This window comes from Rhinolophus ferrumequinum, chromosome 12, assembly GCF_004115265.2.
Source record: "Rhinolophus ferrumequinum isolate MPI-CBG mRhiFer1 chromosome 12, mRhiFer1_v1.p, whole genome shotgun sequence".
NCBI lineage: Eukaryota > Metazoa > Chordata > Mammalia > Chiroptera > Rhinolophidae > Rhinolophus > Rhinolophus ferrumequinum.
The window spans coordinates 36,861,152-36,886,293 of record NC_046295.1 but is presented as its reverse complement, the minus strand read 5'-3'; the positions used below and the strand labels follow the sequence as shown (position 1 = coordinate 36,886,293).

General features: G+C 33.5%; 1 protein-coding gene across 2 annotated transcripts in view; it reads right to left on the bottom strand.

Annotated features, from left to right (window-relative positions):
- SMC5 (structural maintenance of chromosomes 5) overlaps nucleotides 1-25,142 on the bottom strand; it is a 69,896-nt gene that overhangs the window by 12,513 nt on the left and 32,241 nt on the right. For both annotated transcript variants that reach the window (XM_033123621.1, XM_033123620.1), the window contains exons 10-17: nucleotides 23,305-23,459; nucleotides 19,362-19,475; nucleotides 15,877-15,971; nucleotides 15,092-15,224; nucleotides 12,301-12,474; nucleotides 12,026-12,195; nucleotides 10,142-10,265; nucleotides 9,666-9,788 (exon numbers count right to left, since the gene is read on the bottom strand). In XM_033123621.1, the coding sequence (XP_032979512.1) occupies nucleotides 9,666-9,788; nucleotides 10,142-10,265; nucleotides 12,026-12,195; nucleotides 12,301-12,474; nucleotides 15,092-15,224; nucleotides 15,877-15,971; nucleotides 19,362-19,475; nucleotides 23,305-23,459 (1,088 nt within the window). The remainder of the gene's footprint in view (nucleotides 1-9,665; nucleotides 9,789-10,141; nucleotides 10,266-12,025; nucleotides 12,196-12,300; nucleotides 12,475-15,091; nucleotides 15,225-15,876; nucleotides 15,972-19,361; nucleotides 19,476-23,304; nucleotides 23,460-25,142) is intronic.

Sequence of the window (25,142 nt, the reverse complement as noted above, 5' to 3'; positions counted from 1 at the left end):
AAAATGTTGTAAAGTCAGGCTAGTGAAAAAGACCTATTTACATTTTTGCTTAGAGTCTACCGTGTTTCCCCCAAAATAAGACTAGGTCTTATATTAATTTTTGCTCCAAAAGATGCATTAGGGCGTATTTTCAGGAGATGTCTTATTTTTTTCATGTACAACAATTTACATTTATTCAAATACAGTCATGGTCATCTTCTTCTGGAACATCGTCATAACGTACCAAATGCGTCCGTCTGGCTGACGATCTTAACTGGGGCTTATTTTTGGGGTAGGTCTTATTTTCGGGGAAACACAGTAGTCTTTAACAGTTAATAGATAGTAGAAACATTTCGTCTACGTAAGACATAAGGGGAGAAAAGAGCAAATTTACAAAATACACCCCCAACATCTCCGAAGAGATTAGACTGTAGGTATATGTTCTGAAAGAAATTCGTATTATCTTTTCTCTGAAGTTCTTTTTGAGAAAGTTCAATTTGTCATGACAGGTGTCCAGCAATGACATTAAACAAGGAAAAGCTTCTCTAAGAGTGCCCTCTAGTGGTCAAAATCAGAATTGTTCACAGAGTTTCTTATGTTAAATAGCATGTTGCACATGAAATTATTTAACACAGTGATTCTGTTTAACAACTTATTAAATATATGAGTCAAAATGAAAACATATTCTATAGGAAAGGAACTTAAACTAAGTTCTAGGTAGCATGAACTTTTACTAAAACACTAATTGTTAATTAAAACGTTTTTTCCTCAATTTTCCTTTACTACAAATACAAGCACCAAATTTCATTTCAATTTAAATGATTTCAAATTGAAATGTTACCTATAAGTTTTAGCGTATTATCACAGAGAACACATATTTTATAATTATGAAAAGTATTTACTCATTCTTCCTTATGTCAACTTGCAATTTTAATGTCAAATTTCAAATTTAGAAATAAGTGGTCTTAATTGATTTTTAATATACAAGACTACAAATTCTTTTTCAATCAATCTAATGATAAACAATGAAGTAATGACAATACTATTTACTTGTTAAATGATTCCCCCCCCCAAAAAAAAATATATATATATTTTAAAATGTCTCCTCTGAAAGTCAGCTTTTTTTGGTTTGTTTTTTCATGGGAGAGAGCTAAGCAGGTAGGCAGAGAAGAGAACAGATGAAAGCACAGAATTTCTAAACTTACCCTGTTTCCCCGAAAATAAGACCTAGCCGGAGACAATCAGCTCTAATGCGTCTTTTGGAGCAAAGATTAATATAAGACCGGGTCTCTCTGGCTACATCTTATTTTGGGGGAATCAGGGTAGTATTAGGACAAGTAAATAAATTAAGAATTTCCAAATCTTGTAACTTATATTAATCATAATGTAAATCTACACTTTTTAAGGAAATACTGGCTTCATGCTCGGCAGCACTCTAAGCACCTCAATATACATTACCAAACAGGCTCATAACAATTTGCCTTTCTCTGGGGATGTTTGGCAGCTCTGGAACCCTGTTTCCCTATTTGCTTTCTAACGACTTGGGAAGAAGTATCAAACTTGAGGGTGGTTAGCTATCCCTAAATTCCCTCATGGATGACAGTCCCTCCTGAAACATGTCAATCTTTTGTGAACTGGTGTTCATGATCAGGGTAAAGGACAAAACCAGAAGTGGTAGTAATGGTCCCTTAGTGCCATCTGCCATGTATTCAAAGGGATGAGTAGGACCAAAAAAAAAAAAAAAAATGATTTCTCCTTGTTTCAAATGAAGTAGAACAGCAAGAAGAAGGGTAACAACATCTATGGGTAAATGACAGCAAACATGAGAAGAAAAACAAGGAGAAAGTAAACTACTGCTCGTCTCCTTTACTGTATATTCTTTCACTTTCATTCCTGACTCTTTAGAATGTGTGGTTAGTGACTATGGTCAGTCAGTGACAAATTTATCAAGTACACAGTGCAAAAAAAAAAATAAAAGAACCTTACAATAGGGATGGTACAACAATTATAAAGAAAAAGCATTTAATAGTTTTCAGATTAACATATGGAAAAGGAAAACAGAATGGAGCAAAACGTTGCTGAGGAAAGGCAAAATAAAGTCAGTGGTTGGGCTGTACCAAGTAATATTAGTATGGAAAAACCTGTCAAGAGTGTATGTGGTATTTGTCTTTCTCCGTCTGACTTATTTCACTTAGCATAATGTTCTCTAGGTCCATCCATATCGTTGTAAATGGTAAGAGATCATTCTTCTTCATGGCCGAGTTAATACTCCATTGTATAAATGTACCCGTTTCTTAATCCAGTCATCTACCGGTGGGCATTTCGGTTGTTTCCACGTCTTGGCGATGGGGGAGAGGGTGAGGGGATTAGAAAGCACAATCGGTAACCACCAAATTGCCACGGGGATACTACGAAGGACAGTTTGGGGAGTGTAATCAGTAATGTTGTAAAGAGTTTGTAGGTATCTGATGGATACTTGCCTTATTAGGGAGACCACTTCAGGGATGATGTAGGTGACTGCTGTGGTGTCCACCTGAAGCTGAATAGTGATGGGTATCGACTGTGGTTTTATACATATATATACACATGCACATATATATGTGTGTGCATTTGTGTGTGTATATACATATATGTGTATATATATCCACTCGGGATGTGGAATGCAGCGCAGGGAATGGGTTCGGTGGAACTGGAGGCTATGGGTGATGTCGGAGGGTGGTAGATTGGGGGAGGGAGGTTATCACTTTGTGAGGGGTGTAAATGTCTAACTATTACATTGTTTTGTACTCCTGAATCTTATAATAGAAATAATAATTTTAAAAAAAAAGAACAGAAATAAATTGAAAAAAAAAAAAAAGGAGTGTATGGCAGGGGGAAGAGGCTGAGAAATGAGTGGGTATCATTTCCAGGTAACAGAATCTAGAGGGACAAGCAGCTAATCAGAGATTGTTTCTATGGACAGTATAATGTGGCCATCTTTGTAAGAAACAAGTGACTCAAAGACTGAAAACAAAACCTCCCAAGAAACCTTCCTACTGTCCAGAGTCATCAGCTCCACTCAAAACACGAGTATTTCTACTACTAGTACTAACGAAATGGTCCGAAGAGAATACCCTGTCAGTCTGTACCTGTACATAAATGTGAACAAAGGCTGTTGAAAGAGTATCTCTCACTATGTGAAAAGTGGGTTAAAGTCTGGGAGAATGCTTAGTCCAAAGCCATCATGATTTCATGTTTCTGCAAACGTGACACAGACCCACAATTTTCATAAGTTCTCATTAAAACTTAATTCAAAAATAAAACTTCAGGCACCAGGATCAAATACTGTATTGCATGACTCAACTTAAAAGCTCCATATACTTGTATATATCTGCACAATGTGTCAATTTCTTCATGAAATCTCTTCTATAATACCATTTCCTGTACTGAACAACCAGGTTCATAGGCTCAACAAATGAAGAAAGTTTAACACGGGCTCTTCAACTATTATATTTACCAACAGAACACGCAATGGGCAGAAGACTTCCTTCACACTCCATGCAATGAACACTGAGAGGCTCTCCTCTGGTAGCTAGTTCCATATCCAGCCTCCCCCTGCCCCCTGCTTCTTCATCCCCGTTTGGGTACTATAGCTTTGATTTCTTTTTTGCTGGATCCCTTCTATATATTCAAATGACTACTGCTCCCCTGCTGCCTTTCTCCTCCACCTCCCCCTTGTTTTTGGTACGGAGGCGAGAGGGAAGGAACTTTCCCATCTTCCAAGCTCTGGCTTTGCTCAAAGTGAACTAATCCTAGCATATCAAACCTGACCTTTGGCTAGGTGTGTTTGGCTTGCCTACTCTGAGATGCTTATCTGCTAGCAAAATTCTTGTTTTTTCCAATTCTAGGTATAAGTTTTTTCAGGAAGCCACAGAGTTTGAAGAGGCTGGCTTCAGAATAATGAAGCTATTCTACTTTGATTTAATCTTTCCTCTCATTCATCGGTGCAGTCCTATGTCTATTATTTCTTAAAACCTATCCTCTAAGGACTCTCCACAAAAAGATACTGCTAAAAGCTCACTCTTATACAACAGGTATGTTTCTGAAAAGTTAAGTGTAAAGCGAATCAGTTAAGACAATAGTAGAATCTGGGAAAGCAGAATGGATGGGGAAGCGTACAAGGGGACTTCAAATACATGTAAGGTTTGAAAATCTGCAACAAATATGGCAAAGTATAACATTTGCTAAACAGGGATAGGGGACACATGGATGTTATGTTACTCATCCTACTGTTACATACAGAGGGTGCCAAAAAAATGTATAAACATTTTAAGAAAGGAAATAACTATTAAAATTGTGACACTCAATATATGTGTATACTGATAACAAAAGCTGAACACAAGTTATGTTTGACTTCTGCAATTACAAGAGGTGCTCAAAGTGGTTACCATCAGCATCCAGACGCTTCTGATTAAAGCAAACTGCTGCTTGAACAACGTTGGCCAAAGTGTCCACTTCTATCACTGCACGTCTTTTCAATTTCTTCACACAGTACGAGGCTTCTCAAACTTACCATGAATGTGTGCAATTGTTAGATGTGTGGGAGGTTCTGTTCCATACTCAACGCCTCCATTGTCGTTGTACTTCCACAATGTTCTCGAATTTCAAATACCACTTCAAGTTGGTCTTGTGTCCCTCCAATGACAACCGTGCTTCTGTCATTTTCTTTGATTGTCCTGCCTGTCACATGGTGACGCTAGCATTCATTTGATTAACGCCCTCTTTTGAGCAAACGTCATACTACACATTGCTACCGTAATTCAATTCAACTTCGAAAAGTAACACATAGATAACATCTCTTTAAATGTGTATACATTTTTTTGGCACCCTGGTATGTTTAAAATTTCATACTTGAAAATGTAAAGGACTTCAATGAAACAAATGACAAAAACCTAAGTTTTTTTATTAAAAATTTTTCAGCTTTGAAGTGTTAACTGATGAGTAAACTGCCCATATTTAAAGCGATTGACAAATATATACACCAGTGAAACCATCACCACCATGATAATGAAACATCTCTCTCACCTTCAACAGCTTTGTATCCCTCTGTACTCCACCCCGCTATACCCTCCCCAGGAAACCACTGATTTATTTCTGTCACTAGGCATTCTGCATTTTGTACAATTTCATATAAATGAAAATAGTTTTTTGGTCTGGCTTCTTTTACTCAGCATAATTGAGATCCATCATGTTGTGTGTACAGTAATTCATTCCTTTTTATGGCTAATAGTCCATTCTGGATATACAGGCAATCCCCATATAACACGGTTATTAGGTTTCTAAAAAAAATGCCCTGTTATGGAAATCCGTGTTATATGAAACAAACAGCTAGTACAAAAAAGGGGGTTAGTTCCAAAAATTAAAAAAAAATACTATTATATTTTTATAATTAAGAGAAATGTCTTTATTAAAGCAATTTTCACCAAAGGTATAACATATGAATATGTATTAAATAATGTTTTCTTCGTCATCACTACTAAGCACCATTAACCGAGGGTGTTTTCTTTTTGACAAGATATCTTCAACCTCTGAATTAATACTCCACCAACAAAATGGATTTAAAATTCTAATAAATTTTAAAATTCTGCAGTCAAATCTGATAACGACATGCACGCTCGAATGAAACATTTCAAATGAGATATCTGTTGCTCTTAAAAGTTTTTATCATGTTCCGTGTTATTCGAGGATTTTCTTGATTTCGAATGAGATATTTTTTGTTCTTAAAAGCTCTTATTACGTTCCATGTTGTTCAGGGATTTCTTTAATGTTCAAACTGTGTCAGAGTGAAACTATGTTCTAGGATGCCGTGTTGTACAAGGGTTTTCCCCAATTCTTGAACCATGTTATAGAAGTGCCGTGTTATATGGGGTTACCTGTACTGTAACTTGTTTACAAATTTAACTATTATGGGACATTTGTTACCAGTTTGTATCTATTACAAAGAAAGCCGCTACAATCCATTTTTCTTTCAGTCTTTCATGCACCTATGATCTCATTTCTCTTGGGTAAATACTAGGAAAGAGGACTGGCTTGGTTTCATGGCAGGTGGATGCTTAGCATTTATGAATCTCTCAATTGGTTTTCCAAAGTGGTTATACCCTTTAAATCTCTACCAGTAACGAATACGAGTTCCAGTTGCTCGACATCCTCACCAGCACTTTGGTATGCTCAGTCTTAAAATTTTTGTCATTCTAGTGGGTCTGTGGTGGTAGCTCATTAGGTTTTTAATTCACACTTCCCACTGACTAATAAGATTGGGAATCTTTTCATGTGCTTCTTTACTATCTATATACTTCTTTAGCGAACAGTATACTTAAATCTTTTGCCCATGTTTTGGATTTGGTTGTCTTCTTTGTATTGATAGCTGTAAGAGTTCTTTTTATACCATCCATCAGCGTTAAGCAAACTTTTTCTATACAGTGCCAATAAGTAAATATTTTAGGTTTTGAGAGCCACATACAGTCTGTCACATATTCTTTTGTTTTAACCCTTTAAAAATGCCAAAATTATTCTTAGCTTTCAGGGGACTTTACGTAAACAGACCTTAGGCTAGATTTAGCCTAAAGTAATATCCTTTCTCTATACACAAGTCCTTTGTCAGGTGTATGTTTTGCAAATATATTCTCCCAGTTAGTGGCCTGCCTTTTCGTAACAGCATCTGCTGAAGAACAAGTTTTAAATTTTGATGAAGTACAACTTCTGATTCCTTTTGTGTTCTATTTATCCTATTTTGCCCAAACGAAAGTCACTAGGATTTTCTCTTATGTTTTCTTCAAAAAGTTTTATAGCTTTAGTTCTTATGTCTAAGTCCATGACCCATCTGTATATAGTATTAGGTAAGGGTTGTGGTTCATTTTTTGCATATGGCTATTCAATTCTTCCAGCACTATTTGTTAGATTATTGTCTCCATTGAGTTACCTCGGTATCTTTGCCAAAACAGGATTGTATATATGTGAATCTATTTCTGGATTCCCTCTTCTGTTCTACTGATCCATATGTCTATTTTAAAGCAATATAATGATGTCTTTATTACTGTAGCTTTAGAATAAGCCTTAAAATTAGATAGTGTGTCATCCAAATTGCTCTTTTTAGTTTTTCTAAGTCCATTGCATCTTAGAATGAGCTTGCCATTTTCTAAAAACTGAAAACCATGCTGGGAATTTTATTGAATCTATAGATTTGGGAGAGAACTGACATTTAAACAAATTCTGAATCTTTGATTCACAAACACAAACTCTCCATTTACTTAAGTCTTATTTGAACTTCTGTCAGCAAAAATATGCAGTTTTTAGTGTACAGATCTTGTAAATATATCTCTACGTGTTTCATATTTTTGATGCTATTTTATACAGTATTGTTTTATTTCAATTTCTAATTATTCATTGCTAATATGTGGAGTCACAACTGATTTCAGTCTACTGAACTTACATTGTGCAGTCTTGCTAAATTCACTGTTTCCTGTAAACTGGCACTTTTACCTGTGTTTCCTGTAAACTGGTAATTTTAGAGCAATGGTTCTGAAATGAAGGCATTTTTGCTAGCAATGTATGGAGATATTTTGGGTTGTCACAACTGGGGTTTGGGGGAAGGTGCACTACTGACACCTGGCAAGTAGAGACCAGGAATACTGAGAAACATTCCACAATGCACAGGACAGACCCCCACAGAAGGAATTTTCTAGTCCGAAATGTTGATAGTGCCAAGGTTGAGAAACTCTGTTCTAGACGCTTCATCAAATTGAAATTTGATTTTTCACATTATTTCACAGGTGGTGTTGTGTCTTTCTAGCAGGATACACGTAAATAGGTATCTGGCTATGTTTCTGTGATGTTAGCAGCTAATGCGATCCACTGATTCATGAGCAGCTGCAAAGTGATAATAGTCTAATATAACTCCTTGTGCATTATCTGAAATACTTCTATAAAGAGAAACTTCCTGTCATCATTTACTTCTGGTAAAGAGAAACTTTCCTCATCATTTTTTGTTTATCCTAAATAATAGTTCACATAGGAAAGGCAGTAGAGATGCTAGATTTTTCTCTCTGCCATTTTTTTCAAAATAATGAGCTGGTTTCCTAATATCCTCTAAAGGTGACCAATATTATTATTTTTAAAGCATCATTATGAATTCACCTATGGCCAGTAGGAGAATCTTCATGTTAGCTCCTGAGTCATTGTCTTTAATAATTTCTTTGGTTTCTGGTATGACAACTGAGGTTTAATCTTACTACACATTACTTTCCCTGAACTGGAATCAGCCATTTCTCCAATGCCCTATTTTAGAGGAAAATAGTATTTAGAGACCAAAATCCGGGTCTTTTCAATAGAGCTAGAAAAAATTTTTTTCTTTTAGAGAAAATATATTGAGTTCATTATTTTTAATTCAAATTAAATATTTCAAAGTTTTTATTACTTCTTTGCTTTGTATCTGAATCTTTTATGCTGAAAATCCTAATGACATTAACATAATCCCTTATTTGCTTTATCCTATAATGTAATGTTTTCAGAATAACATTATAGTTACTAACAATATAACTGAAAACAGGAGTAAGATTTTTTTTTTTGCAATTCTTTTTGTCCTTAAATTAATATCAAATTTCTGTTTTAAAGTTAATAATTTTTCTGTGAAAAATTATTCTCTGTGAGGTTATCTTGTAAGTCAATTATTCTCTATGAGGTTATACTGCTAAGTCAAAACAAAGTTACATTCCTTTGTTTCATTTAGCTTTTGCTAAATTTGTCTCACCCTCCATGTCTCCTCATTTGACTAGTGATTTATAGCCTTTATAATAAAACTATAATCGTAAGTATAGCATTTTTTCAGTTCTGTGAATCATTCCACTGAACTATGGAACCAGGGGGAGGGTCAGAGAACCCCCAAATTTATAGCCAGTTGGTCAGAAATATAGGTGGCCTGGGGATCCCTGAACTTGCAGCTGGTGTCTGAAGTCAGGGTAGTCTTATTGGGGGCTGCGCCCTTGTACGGTCTGACGTTAACTTTGGGTGGTTAGTACGAGAATATATAGTACCAATAGAGACACCTCGACCTTAGTTTTGTTGTATATGTTGACCATGGGTTTGTTGTTGTGTTATACTAGCTGCTCTTCTAGTTTTGGCAAAGGATGTGAAAGACTCAAAAACTATGCCATTGTCACTACCATTATTTTTGCCAGCTTTACTTTGTGTTTTAAGTTAACTCAGTATATCACATTTCCCCCACCCATACTATTTCAATATTTATCATCATTTCACAGATAGATAGAAACAGAAGATTAAATTGCCAAGATTACACACCAAGGTCACTCTTAGTATTGATTAGAACTCATCTGCAGTTTACGTCTGTTTGGCAACAGTAATGACTATATTTTATATGGGTTAAGGAAGCTAACAGGAGACTTTAGTTTTCAAGTGACTAGATCAGATTTTCTTCATTTCTCTTTTTTTGATTATATATTACCACCCCTCCCCTAATCAAATAACAAAATGCATATTACAAAGTATTTCAAATACTGCTTCCTTATTAGCAGAATGCACTAAATTTGTAAATTCAAGAGCACACAGAACTGCATACTACAAATGATATACATTGGTTTCAAATGGTCTGAGGCTAGAACTCCAAAATAAAAAAATAAAAGCAAAAATTTTACCTCTGTACTACGTAGCTGTGATGATGCAGCCATATAATCTGATTCTAATTTGTTCTTCTCGGAGATCACTGTAGTATTTTGAAGAATTAAATCTACCTTTTGTATATGCAAAGAAGTGCAAGTCTAGGAACAAAATCCGTAAGAGTTTAATTTGTTTTACAATTAAGAAAAATAATACATTAAAATTGTAAACCATAAAAAATGTTTTTCTAATGTGCCTGATACTTCTCTCAAATAGTTCCTTTTTATAACTATTTTTCACAAGAGAATTTTATTTCTTGTGTCTTTTATTAAGTCATCTGGAATAAAATAATTTGGCCTACTGGGTGCTTTTAACCAATTGCTTGACCTATAATGAAAAATGTCAAATAACAGAGTAAGCTGAAATTATTTATAAAAATCTCTTGCTAAGATTTTACTACCCCGTCTAATCTACTTGCTATAAAAACATGACTAAAATTAAGAAAATGCCTTACCTTAATCAGGTTTGTTAATTCTGTAACAAGTTTTGCTTTTTGAACATTTATTTCTTTGATTCTGGTATTTGCTTTCCGCTCTTCCTCTTCAAGGTTGCAAGTATCCTGTTCCATCAGCTTTAAACTGTATGAAACATATAATAATGTGGAAATCAAAGTTATACACAAGGATTGAACTCAAATCCTAGGTTTCCTGCTGTTTTATGGGGTATTAAGCAGAGTTATCCAAATGTATAAACTGCTCGCTTCTAGATTAATCAATCATTTTATGCAACCATTCAGGATCAAAAAGTATTTGAAATATATTATGTGCCCAGGGCAGCCTAGGTAATGTTAGTGCTAATAGTATGGGATCTGGAATCAGAAAGATAGATCTAAATTTGCTCCTTGCCACTTATAATCAATATAACTGGACAAGTTACTACTCTGAGCTTCAGTTTCATCTAAAAATTTTAAATAATAGTACCTCTCCTATAGGGCTGTGGTGAAGATGTAAAATATGTAACACATTTACACAGTGCCTGGCCCAATAACTGACTGATTGATAAGTATTACTTGTTACTGTTATTAATATTGTTTAAACATAACCCTTCCCTTAAGGAGCTTAACTGGGGGGTGGGGGGGCGGGTGATGAATAGGTAAAAAACAAAACCCATAATGGAAAGACAATAAAACAATCCTAAAACCACCATAACTGAAAGACAATATAACAATCCTCAAAGTAAATACTTTGTTCTGTAAGATGAAGAGAAGGCTCAGAAATTAAGTTACCTAAGATCACAGATTACGGGGTAAGATGTGTTTGGCACCAAAGTCTAAGTTCTTTCCACTACACTATGTTGCCATCGGGGAATAAAGCAAGAACAAAGGACCGAAGCAATAATAAACAAAAATGAACAAGTTCAGTAGGTGTTGTGGAGCTAAGCCTGAATGGTACACAGAGGAGAGTACTGAAGAGGGGAAGGAGATGAGTTGGAAAGGGTAGAGTAAAAACAAGATTTGGAAAAACCTGAAAATCATTTTACGACAAAGGAGTGTTGAATTAAATGTCACGTAGTAATGCAGGAAACGACAACTGATATTCTTGAATGGGATAGGAACATGAAAGGAAGATCAATTAGACAACAGTACTCTGGAGGCACTGAATGGAGAGGGGACCAGTCAGGGAGAGACTACTACCCCGGTCACCACTGCTATATTCCTAAGTGTATTACTGTAGGTATGAGACAGAGGGCCAGTAATGGTTATGAAAGGTCATTTCACTACAAAAATCAATGTTACTTTATGAGGAGAAAGTTTAGTTTTAGACAACAGTCCAATATAGCAGTTGCACAGTAAAGGTTTAGTGTTTGTAGATGATTGAAGACAGGAATGAAAAGAAGGGTTAAAGTTGGAAAAAAATCCTAGGGAGTTAGACTAAAGATACATCTTGCCTTAAACAACCAAGGTACATTATTAACTTTTAAAATAAAAGTTAGTGACAACTGTTTGCTTTAAAAAAAAAAACAACAATAAAGAACTAATTTTCTTAATGCATCTCAAATATGATTCAATTTATGTATTTAGAAACATTACTATATTTGTTCAATGAACTGTCACTTACTATTAAAATAAGACTGATTATGTCATTAATACCTGTAACTTTCACCTACAGGGAAGCAGCACAAAAGAACAAAAAGATGTGAGCTACGACATGGTAGGCTTTGGGGAAAACTTGAAAACTGTAAGTTACTGTTTATTTCCCCTGGCAGTAGGATTCAAGTTTGAGAGAGAAATGATTACAAAACATGCTTGTCGGATTTGTGGTATCATTCCAGGGTTAATAACCTCCCCGTACTGCTCTGTGCCCCCAGCCCACACCCCACCAAATAGGCTGCAAATTACCTTCCTAGTTTGGAACTAATTTTTTGTTCCAGTTGTCTTTTTTTGGTTTTCCTTTCAAGAAGCTCCTTCTTCTTTTGTCTAAGTTCATTATCTTCGTATTCTAGATGTTTGTTTCTCTCACGTAAGGCAATCAACCCTGATTCCACTGCTCGTAATTTTCTATTAACTTCCTATGGGATATTCAAAATTATTAACATATTTTAAAAAGAGTTCTAATTACAGCTTTATAAATCCAGTTAATATTTTTTTCTAATACTCAAACCAAAACAACCAACCTTTAGATGTTCTTCTAAGTGTCTTCTTTGCTCTAGATCCACAGTAACTGTGAGAAACTGGGCTACTTTTAGGGATGTGTTACTAGAAATAACTTTGTTTGAATAAAAAGAAGTTTTCACCACATACTTCTCTTCTGCCGTATACATTTGTTTTAACCGTGTTTCTTGTATTACCTACAATGTAAAATAAGTATTAGTGCACACCTAATAATAATTATGATATATTTAAAAGGACTAAAGGATTAAAAATACAGACCAAGTGAATTTTAGAAGATCAAAATATAGTAGATGTACTTTCATTTTTCAAAACTTATCCAACAACATCTCTAAAAAGGTGGTTGATACATTTCAGGTTATTTTAGATAACAACACTAAGGAAGAGAAAATTAGGAGAAAACCAAAACAACTAGCAAAGTTGGCTATACTCTACCTTCGCTATTCCATCTCTCCTAACTAAGTGTACTTTTGGAGCTTTATTGTATCTACAGAAGACATACCAGGGGACAAGCGTCCATTACATTGAACTGGGTTATGTCAGGTAAGTCATTTACTCTTCCTTGCCCTCAGATATACTGTTCAAAGATACATAATCTTGTATTCAATTCCTGTATATTTGAGATAATACTTAATAGAAATACTTTTCAAAGATTTCAAAGACTTTTTTTGTATTTTGGGGGATCTTTTCTCTCAAGAACTTGTACAAGAAGTTTCATAAAGTACATTCTAAACACCTTAACACTAATTAGATCTATTTCTGTCTATTTTTAAAGAATAAGCTACAGCAGTGCAGTTTTTCTAATCTCTAAAGGTTCATTACCAATACTTTTGTGGCATGTTTCTCTCCAGAAGTTTACTGTCTAAGTGAAGAGAGAAAACATATTTAAGCACACTTAGTTTAATGAGTTATCAAGTGGCATCCTTAAATGACGAATAATTTGGAATGAAAGGAAAGCCTAGATGAGGTTAGCCTACCCAAGTGTCATGAAAGTAAGTTTTAAATGGGATCTGAACTGACAAGAAATGGTGAGGGAAAGGCACTCCCACCAAAAAGGACATCATGAGCTAAAGGCGTCATCGGACAATTGAACCAAAGGGGAGAGCCTTAGAAATTAATGAGAGAACAATTCCAGAGATAGGTTATGATTACAATCATTGTTAGAAACCAAAAATGTTAGGACGCAATAACAAAGCAAAACTTACACTAAAAAATGTATTTTTAGTCTAAGGAAGAAATAGAACTGTTACTATCATTATCTGGATGTGAAACAAAAGGATTGAGGATATAAAGGCAGTAAATTTCCTCAACAAAGGTCTCTATCTTTCAAAAGATAGCTAAGCTAATGCCAGGGGCTTTACCAAGAGTCGGAAACACTTCCTGACTTGGCATTACTGTATATTCATATGTCTGAGAAGTGTCTCATCGTGATTTATAGAGTATTTACATACAACATAGCACTGAGTTGGGCATCGGAACAATCAAGCATAAGAAATATTCAATGTGTTCAAGGATTAAAAAAATACCATCACCTACATAACACCAGAGATTACTGGTTAATGAAAAAATACTTGAAAAGAGATGAAGGGGAACAAAAGAACTAATTTTACTTTAAATTATATGAATTCCAATGCTATTTCTCTAGTACAAACAGTAAGGTTAAAGCTCTCTGGGTGACAAAATGTTAAAAAATAAAAGTACATAAAAATAATTCAACTTGAAGCACTGTTCAAAAAGCAAAAGGATTTTCCAAGTGTGGTAGTTGTTCCTTTCTGCCCTAAAGTAAAACTATGAAAGCCTTAACCAACTCTCCTATAGTTGTTTTGCAATAGTGAAGAATTCCCAATACTGTGACTTTCAGATAGCTCTACTTATCCCTAGTTATGACAGAAATTGGTCTGGTCTATGCATGTGGTCTTGTCCTCTCATCTAAACACCATGGAATTAAGACAGAAGTACACCGACATGGAGAGTTATATTTTTGGTTTCCCCAAATGATCACCATGAAATGATGTAATTTTAACTCGAAGACACGGGCAACTTACTATAATTAGCTTATTTCTGCAACATGAGTTGATAATGAGCCCTTATTTCTATCTTCTTTTAATGAAGTAGGTAGAGCCACCAAACTGCAAATGAATTCTCTTAGGGATATTTGTACACTGGTTGTTAAAAATTTTAAACAATTTTCTCATAACTTCAATATTACAAATTCAATATTATAAATAGCAGTTAGGTCTGTAATTGGGTCCTAGATGCTTACAAGTGGTATTAATACGGCAACTTGGTGTTTAGAAGAGATTTTTAGAACCTGTTTTAGAAGAGATTTCTTCCCTGTTTCTGCCTGTGATAAAAACAACAAATGTGATTTGGAGTCTTGGAGATTGGTTCTAAGAAGAAAATTCTAAGCAGCATTAACAGAATACAGGAACTAAGAGTTTATGTAGCTATACTAGCCAGGAAAATGAGATCCTATTAAGTATGGTCATTCATATATGAGACAATCTTAAGTGGAAGCTTTAAGAAGGGGAGGGTTTACCAAAACATTTCTATATCCTGTTCTACCATCCTGAAGTATAATTTGTCTGAAAGACAATAATTCCACATCACTCCTGTCGTCAAGTATTAGTCAACAGCCACTGTTCTATATTAAAAATATAAAATACAAAGAAAATTTGTGTGGTTAAAAGCAACAAAATAACATGCTTCTTTAAATTTCTCACAATTTTTCCTTGACTTTAACCTAAGAAATTGTAACAAACCTCCATTTTTGGTACTGATTGAGTATTTTCGTACCCGTTCAATTCTTTCTCTGGTCCTTTCAGTTCCTACAGGAACTTCATGAATATGATACTGGCAGCAAAGGTAACTCATGACAGGAGCAGGTGCATCGAACAACTCTCGCAAGTAAGAAAAAAATCCATATTGTCTGAAAGAAAAGGCATCTATTAGGTTTTTCAGCTTAAAATATCATTTAAAAAAAATCTGATAGTTGACAAGTGGCCAACAAACAACAAATAAAATAGTGTCTTTGCGTATTTTCAAATCACTTAAGTGACTAATATTGAGATTTATTTTCTTGTCAAAGTTTAATTTTAATATATTTATGATTACAAATTATTAATCTCTTCTTTTGTTTATTTTTCCATTGCTTTTATATTTAGAATGCCTATTTACATCCAGAGTTAAGACATTTACTTACAGCTATTTTATAATCACAATTTTTTCGTTTAGTACTTCTGGAAATTACTTTTGCATTATTAAGTGATGATTTATCATTTCATTTTTCCAATAACTAGCCAACTATTTTAGTATCTTTTATTAAATAGTATAATATTGTTTCACTGATTTAAAACATCCTCATATATAAACTATACCATGGTTTGTTCCTGGGCCTAGATTTTTCCCTTTTTTAGACTTAAGTAGTGATCCTAAAAGGAAATATAACACTGCCTATAACAAACATATTCATGTGACAAAGAGATAATTAAAATGTAAAGAGACAATTAAAATATAATTAAAAGAGGTAAATGATTATCCAAAAATAACAGGTTATTTCTAATAATATTTTCAAGACTTACTTTAGTTCATTCAAAGATCTTGAAGGTGCTCTGTCTGCATATGAACTCTTGGGAGCAATCACAGTATTTACTCTCAATTTTTTATTGTCACGAACCTGAATGTAAGGAGAAGAAAATATTTTAATTACCATCTATTATCAACCGAAATGACTTTTAAAGTTACCATATTCCTACTGGCATTCGTGTGATAATCAGAAATTCGAACACTGACAGGATATTTAATGGTATTTACAAGAAAAATTTTTAGTGTGATTATAACATTGTAGTTATGTGTTTTTACAAATAGAGTCCATTTCTTTTATCATTTTCACTGATCAATTCTATGAAACAGTAAAGAAAGCAATAATACCAGAACTCTTTCAAAAAATAAGAGGAAGGGACATTTCACAAGTCATTTTATGATACCAGTATCATGTTGATAGCAAACCTGACGAAAACATTATAATATCCCTCATGAACACAGATGCAAAAGTCCTTAACAAAATAATACCAGCATGGGCCAGGGAGCTGTGTCCTACACAACTAGACTGAGAAACAACAGCTTGAACCGGAGGGGTAGAGGGTGGAGTGGGAGAGGCGGAAGAAGGAGGGAACAAAAAAAAAGAAAAAGATCATACAGTGCTAAGAGAAATTAATGGAGGTATGATGTGATGGTGAAATTGAAGAATTTTATGGTGGCACAGATTAGCAATACTTGAAACTACTTTAACAGAATTCTAGGCTTGAAACAAATGAGTAAATAATACTGTTGATAAGGGGGGCTATGTTTTTTACAGCTACAGGAGTAAATTACAAATATACAAAGGAGAAAGACTAAAAGACTACCCTGTTGCGTTGGATTATAGTTGCAAGTGTCAGTGTAAACTCACAGTGCACTAATGTTCTCTTGGACATAGAGGAGAAATGAGACACTATCAGTAGTGGCAAGAACATATCTAGTACCTAGATCTTGGTCTAAAAGGAACTAGGGTTCTTTAGGAAAAGGGCTGACTGTTAAGGCCCAGACTAAGTTCAAGATGAGTCACATCTTGTTTTGCCAAAAAGTAAGCAATATTCAACATATGACAATGTATCAACAGAACACAAAAGTTAACTTGAGGAAGGTCTCACTGGCCAAATCTGGGACAATCTGAATATTAAAATAATGATAGTAATGGACTATGATCCATAAAAAAACAAAATTCTATGAATCTATATTAAGTGAATAAAGAACAAGCTCTTCCACAAAGAATGCCAACTAATAAATACAGACGGAGTAACTTAGAATCATTGATTCTTAAACTTACTAGACAGTTTCATAAAGAACAGGATATTTATTACACAGTCGCAAAGTATCTCCACACAAATAATTACAGAGAGAAAACTAGTTTTGCTATAATGCTTGTTTTGAAGGCCAATTTGTTCCAAGCAATTGATATACTAGGGGACCGTTTAAGCATTACACATGAATTTCACATTGGCTTATGTGTAATTTTATCTACAAGACACACAAGGTATTCTCTAGGTGAATGCAGAAAACTACGCCCAATGAACTGAGCTGCATAGCGATACATAATTTGTACACAAAATACACACACATACACACTCCTCTTAAATACCTACCTGCTACCTCAGGTCACTACATGTGTTATGAGCCACACCCAAACACATTTGGCAGTTGCTTGTAATTTTTCTGTAAGTTTAAAGTTATTCCAAATAAAATTATTAAAAGGAAACAGAGGACTGAAGGTACAGATGAAACAATATTGGCCATGAGTCAATCTATCAATGACACTAGTGTATAGGATTCATTTAAGTTTTTAAAATGTATTGTTTTAGTGGTTACACTAAGTAAAACTGAATTACCCAATGAGAAAATAATTTGCTTTTCAATTCCCTTTCAATACCCTAATCATACCAAGGAGAAAGTTGCTGTATGTTGTCAGCATGTCCTTATTATCTCCTTTTTTTAAAAAAAAAATCATGTCTTCTGTTTTCAGTAAGCAACAGTACAGATCTAGGATTTACTCAACTGTTTTTATTATCTTTATTGTTAACCAAATTATTCGCTTTCTACTTTGGTGGTGATATACTTCCTTTTAGAATATTTTGAGTAATAAAAAGTGATTTTAAAGAAAAATATTAAACACACAATGGGATTTATAGATGATGTAATACAGAATTGTACACCTGAAATCTATGTAACTTTACTAACAATTGTCACCCCAATAAATTAAAAAAAAAAGAAAAATATTAGTATAGTTAGTACTCAGAGATGACAAAAATTGTGATGATAGTATACTACATAGCAAAAACTGTGAAGATGTTTTGTAAGTTACTAAAGAATGGGAAATGTACTCTAGTAGATATAACTACAGAAGCAGCTTATATTCAATAAATTTCACAATTTAAAATACACAAAAAGTCATACATGTAAGAGGAAATTCTGGTACTACTGATGAGAAGCTATGGAAAGTTCATTGTGTACAGCACAACAAAAAAATAATAAAAGTCAAATTTTCAGAAACCAGTGTCATATTATCAAATATGGTTCAAATACTCAGCACAGAGGAAGCATGGATTTTTGAGGCAAAGCAAGGTATTTAGCATAGGCTAAGCTGGCAATTTGCAAAATAGAAATCATCTACTGAACCTAACTGAACACCCTTCAGAAGTCTGTGCCACGTCTCATAGACTTGTAACCCAAGCAATCTACTTCAATAAGCTGACACCATATTACTAACTCACTGCTGGGGCTTAAATAGTTCTAAAATATAGAAATGTTGAACGTTTTTAGAGTCCATTTTATAATTTTACTCATTCAACCTTTTTTTCCAGTCACCGTATATTCACATTCTCTACCAAATCCCAAACCAAAAATCTTTTGACATAGATAATATTACCTCCAATTTAGCGATGAGAAAACTTAAGGCACAAAAAAAACATTTAGGTAACTTGCCCAAGTTAGCAGCAAAACCAGAATTCAAATCCTGACAGCCTATCTGTAGAGTCTGTGCTCTTAATTACTAAGCCATGCTTCCTTTCAGTGGCTTAAATTCTTGGGCAGTGGTGTTTTCTAGCCAGATACAGAATTCTCATTCTTTTTGAAGTGGTTTTATTTATATCATATAAACAACATCACATATTGATTTCCCATCCAAAGAAAAACTGAGTTCATCTCAATACATTTACCAAAAGGACGTTCAAGACCAAAGGTCCAGCATTATGATGTTTCTATCTCTTAATGACAGAATTAGACTCTTCATATTAATTCCAAATGATAATTTCAAAACATGTTACACAGGGAATTATGAGCTGTTGTTCTTCTTATAAAACAACCACATTCCCTAATAATGGCATAGATAAGAAAAAATTTAGCAAAAGTAAGTGATTTTTACACGAGAGTTACTGCTGGTAAAATCAATCATCACTTTCTGCTTTGGTTTGAATTTTAAAATTCACTAAAAGATGAGTGCCAAGTGAGTCAAAATATTATTAGTACTTGCCTCTTTGAGGAAAACTTCCATATCTTCTTGACTCTCAAATACAAAGGCTCTCAAGTCATTTGATGGAATATGATTTTCAATATATTTAGCATTTTTATTATCTTTCATATTGATCTAAACAAAACAAAAAGAAAAAAATAAGTTGATTTCCATGAAATCCAAACTGATTACTAGAACACAATTATGTTTAACTTAGATTTACTTAAATTTAATGGCTGAGAAAAAGGGAGAAAAGAAAAAAAGAACTTGGTATTGAAGGGTCAACATTGTAAAACATCTATTTATTACTCTGAAACATCTAATACATAGTAAAATGAAAGCTAAGACTTGAATAGTATCTGATGCGTAGCAATTTTGGTACTATCTAATGAATAAGTTCCTTTCTGGTCAACTCATTGAAAACACTGAAACAGTCTTAGATTGTGACCTAAGAGTATAAACATTTCTTATCTGTCTCCCAACTTTTAATACTTTTTTTTTTAATTTTTGAGAGGAATTCATACTATACATGGCAATAACCAACTGGCACAAAACCACAAAGAAATGAATAAAACTTTATGAAACTAATGGAAAATAACCAGCTATGGATTAATTACAACTGTTAGTGTCTTCAAGAGAAACCCAAAGTTTGTACCACTAGAGCACAAACTTAATGATTTATTTTAAAATATTAACTAATTTAAAAAATATATTAACTAATTAGGCATTTCCTCATGTTAAGGCTCAATGGTCCTGAAGATACTACTAAGATACAAGATAGGTCAGGAAAACAAATTGTTTTAAGAAGAATACAATTTATTTTTTGCAGATGACAAGTATGTTAAAAAGCAGAGCGTGATAAATCTCCATAACAGAGGTATACAAAAAATGCTATCTGTGGAAAGTGAAATCTGCTTTCTTAAAAAAATAAAATTTTATGAAAGAAAATATTTATGTTTCATATATACTTAAATATATATGTAAGAAAATTCAGCATACCAATTAAAAGCTAGGGCTTTGGGATCAGATAGATGTCATTTCAAATTCTGTGTGTGACCTTGATCAAATATTAATCAAATCTCTGAAAACATTAGCTATCTCACCCCTAAAATGGGTACAGTAAAACAGTGTATACCTCATAGGAATAAATGTGGGTTAAAAGATTAGATAATAACACAAGCAAACAAAATTAAAACCACATAAAACACTATGACCTGGACAGAGACACTATAGTTAGTGTCCATTGTTTCACAAATTTTTTTTTGGTACCAAATTACATTATTGAAAGAAATAGTACAAATGAAAGAATATATGTGTGGGTATTTGCTACAACTTATAGAAAGGGTAAAGTAACCCTAATATGACCATAGGAAGTCACGCTTTTTATTTTTTATAGGTATGGATAAGCCACTCTAAAACTGAGCTCACATTATCCTTCTTTCCCAGGGTGTACTTGTCAGAGATATGCTGTCAGGTCAGATTCTGGAGCCCCCATCTTGTATAAGTTGGTCACATGGTCATTCAATTCTTTCATGAATTTCACCTGCTAAGTTAGGTAATAAGTTTCAAGGAAGTCACACAAGTAGGGGGCCATTCATTGAGAAGTTTGTTCATTTCCTGTAGTGACTGAGTCACAATTTTTCCCAAGTGTAATGCATATTCCATTGCATTCACTGTCTGGTTTCCTGATATCCTCAAGGAAGATTTGGCCACCTTGTTGGTTGTACAGCTTCATCAGTTTCTTAGCATGCTCCTTCTCATGAGATTGGTGAAGAAAATATTTGGGAAAGTTCTCCAAAGATACATCTTCACAGCCACAGAAGTAAGACACAGACACAGACAGGTGCACACAGGAAGTGTATGTAGCATTCCATTGCTCTGGTAGTTGATGGCAGCATCCTATTTCAACATTTTTTAAAAACGAAAACTTTCTATACATCCTATCTTACAACCTGTTTTACGATTCACTAACATGTTATAAATGTCCTTTTATATAAATAGAGACCTACAGCAACATTTTTAATATCTGCATAGTAGTCCAACATAAGGATATAATTTATGTAACTAATCAATGTTTTTGAAAATTTTGTTCTTTTGTTCCATCATTCTGCTATTATAAATACTACTGTGAGGAATGTAAGTATTAAAAAAATCTGCATATTTCTCCAATTCTACAATGGAACTATTAGAAATAACTTCTGGAAACAGATTGCTAATTGACAAGTTACCGTATTTTGCCGTGTAAAATGCGCACTTTTTTGCCCAAATTTGTGAGGGAAAAATAGGATGTACATTATATGTGGAAAGTACTAATTCCTTATCTATATAAGTGTTTTTAATTGTTTTATTTATGCTTATGAGTTAAAAGTATAACTCTAGAAATCAGTAATGATATCCGTTTGCAAAATAATACCCTGGAATACGATAATCAGTTTTGTTGAACTTACAATAAACTTACAACGATGAAGAGTTTTTGTCCTTCTATGATGTGTAAATATTGTAAATTTGTTACCGGTATGTAAAATTTCTTGTATCTTGTATCTGTTCTTGTGTTTTGTAATTATTTGTTACCTAAAATTTCTTGTACCATAATATGTTAAAAAATAAATGCTAAAATTCCTTTCCTATACAAAAAACAAGTACCTAAATGTAAACAAATAAAAATTTGAATTAAAACAAAACATTTATTTCCCTAAAGTTTGGGCCAAAAACATGGGTGTGTATTTCACACAGGAGCACATTACACACGGCCAATTACGGTATATGACTAAAATTTTAAGTTTACAAATTGCTAATTTGCCTACGAAGGTGGTAACATTTCAACTAAATCTTGAAGGGTTAAGTAAGTGTGTGGGAATACAGTTGGAAGGAGGTGGTAGGAAAGATGAAGGGTTATTCCAAGAAGGGTAAAAAAAAGCAGAGTATATCTTTTTATCTCAAAGATTCAAACATAATTTAAAATGTCAATATATGCCAGCTAGTACTTCAATCTGGTAATAGGCTATTATTAGAAAACCAAATGACAAGAGGATAAAAAATCTAATAAAGTTCTAAGTATTATTTTGAGGCTGGCATTTTAATAAAAATTTGTTGACAACTACACTTGATTGTAATTTATTATACTAAGGATCTCAATGTATTTTTGTTATATTTTCTTCCAATCCTTATTAGATTAAGCAAAACAATAATGCCTGCATCCAATATATATATTCCCTTCTTGATCTGCCAAAAATATTCTAACAATATATACTTGAGCTAGCAGAGAATACATTACGCATATTAATTTTGCTAATATAATGTAAGATATAATAAAAGAAAAAACTATATGAAATGATTTAATAAAGTGTAATAACACAAACATAAATTACAGAAAAGTAGAACTTTTCATGAATCCTGCAAGGATCTACAGTACATTCTTTTCTAAAGTAAAAAAAGTTATCTAGCAAAAACAATCAAGTCATTTTTGGATAAGGTTTTAGTTTATATTATATATAAGAGCTATCAAATGTTTATATATAAACATTTACATATAAGAAACTGTTTGTTTCACTCAGAATCCTCAGAACGCTCTGTTTGTGTAGCAGGTAATTTTTCTTGTCTATCTTCTATCAGGTGCCTCATGTCAACATAATTATTTACAGCAGTTTTCTAGTGTTCTATCCCTTTGGCAGCACCTAATCTATTGCCTACTATGACCTCAGAATACCAATTGCCAGAAGCAACCAGCTAACCAAGCTAATTTTATACATGATTCTTAGTCAGTAAAGAGTCATTTTCATTATTGACCAAGGGCCCTTTTAAAACAAACCTGTGTATGGATTAAGCAGTATACCAGTTGCCCCAAGTCTGACAACAGAAAACCAGGGATGTAAATAAAGACAAAGAATTCTTAAAACAACAAAAATCTATAATGATTACAATAATCAAACTCATGGATTCTACCAAGATGAATAAAATTTCTCACCGTAAGCATTATGGGCTCATAGACTCCTTGCTTAAATTTGTCTCTGTTATTTCTCAGCCATAAAACAGCATCATACGTGTCACGGTATCTCTGTCGCAGCTTATCTTCCTTTTGATTCATAAGATTGTCAAACTGTACAATTTGATCATTCACACCTCAAATTAAAGAATAAATCAAGGTACTGTTTCTCTGAAAATTTTCATTAGTAAAATATTCTATTAATAATACAAAAGAATATCTTAGACCCACATGTTACAAACACCAGTCCGCAAGCACCCAGCACAGTACTATAGTATCATCTTTTGTCATTTAACAATTGTCAAGAGTTCTTACGTGTATGTAACCTGGACAAACCATTCTCAAATTTTCAAAGACCTGAGATAAAAGATGATCTTTAAGTTTTCAAAAACAAGTAAGTCACGTACAAAAGAATGAGAAAACACTAGATTTCCAATCACAAGATAATCACAATAAGCATTCAAATTTTTGAGAGAAAAATTATTGTCAAATTAGAATCATATATACAACAAAACTGAGGAAAGGGGATAACGGAATAAAGATATTTCCAGGGATGCAAAGACGCTGAAATTAGTTCCCAAATATCTCTTAGGAGGTTCTCTGAACCTGTAACAAAATAAGGGACTAAGAAAAATAGAAGACATGGAATTCAGAAATAGCTTTCTCCAACACAGAAAAGGATCTGAGACAAATTCCCAGATGACTGCCATGCAGAAGGCCTTGAGAACCATCAATTAGGAAGGACAATGGAATGCTCCAGAACTCAAGAGAATGTCAGGTAAGATAGTTGTGGTTTTTTTTCAACTTAAGGAAACACTAAAACAAATGGTGCTTTTTTAAAAAAGGTAAATTACAACTTAAAAAAAGCTATCAATAAAAGGAAATTAGATCATAATATACTACCTGGCTCTGCTATGAATAAGTTTCATTGTTGTAATAACATAAGTAATACTTATAGCTTTTAGAATTAACTCGTAAACAGAGCACATAAAACTTGATTATAGCTTTCAATGTTTTCAGTCCTAAAAATATAAAAACCAAAGTACAGATTAGAGAATTTAGAATGTGAGAAGGGATGAAAGTAAAAAGGACAAGAGTAAGTAGTATTCTGGGTTTACAGTGTACATTCAAGATGTAGTGACAATTGTTAAATGACAAAAGATCTAATATTACTCATAATAAATCAATATTAAGAAATTTTAATGATTAATAACTAATGTTAATATAGTCTCATTTGAGCTATTACAAAACAGGGAGGGGAGCTGAAATCTGTATCTAAAATAACAAAATAACAAAAGATAATGTCTAAAATTTAGGAATCAAACTATGGTGGAATAAGAATATGCTGCAAATATGAGAAGGACTAGCAGAGAAAACTGCTGAAATATTTAAAAGTGCTTACTCTTGAAAGTGGGTCTCAAAGCCAAAAAGGGGTTAGGCTACCCTTTTGTTCTAATTTTTTTTTTTTTTTAAATCACACACATCTAGTACTTTGATAAATATAAAAATGGGTTTTTTTTTTATCTGATCTTCGTCATATGTACTGAGCAGACAGATTATAAGATCACCTCTATTTGAATAATGCTATGGATCTACCCACATCTACAGAAAAAAAAGCAAACATGAAACTGGACTGGTTTCAAGGAGCAAAGCAAATGGAAGGTTATGAAGGCTAGAATTAATTTGATCTGAGAAATAATACTGAGTGACTCTGTACAGTCTGACCTAAGACAACGGCCAGTCAGTGGCAAGTCGTGATACATGATAGACAATTAAGGCCGTAAGTTGGGAGAACTGAGCTAAGCTTCCTCAATAGGGAG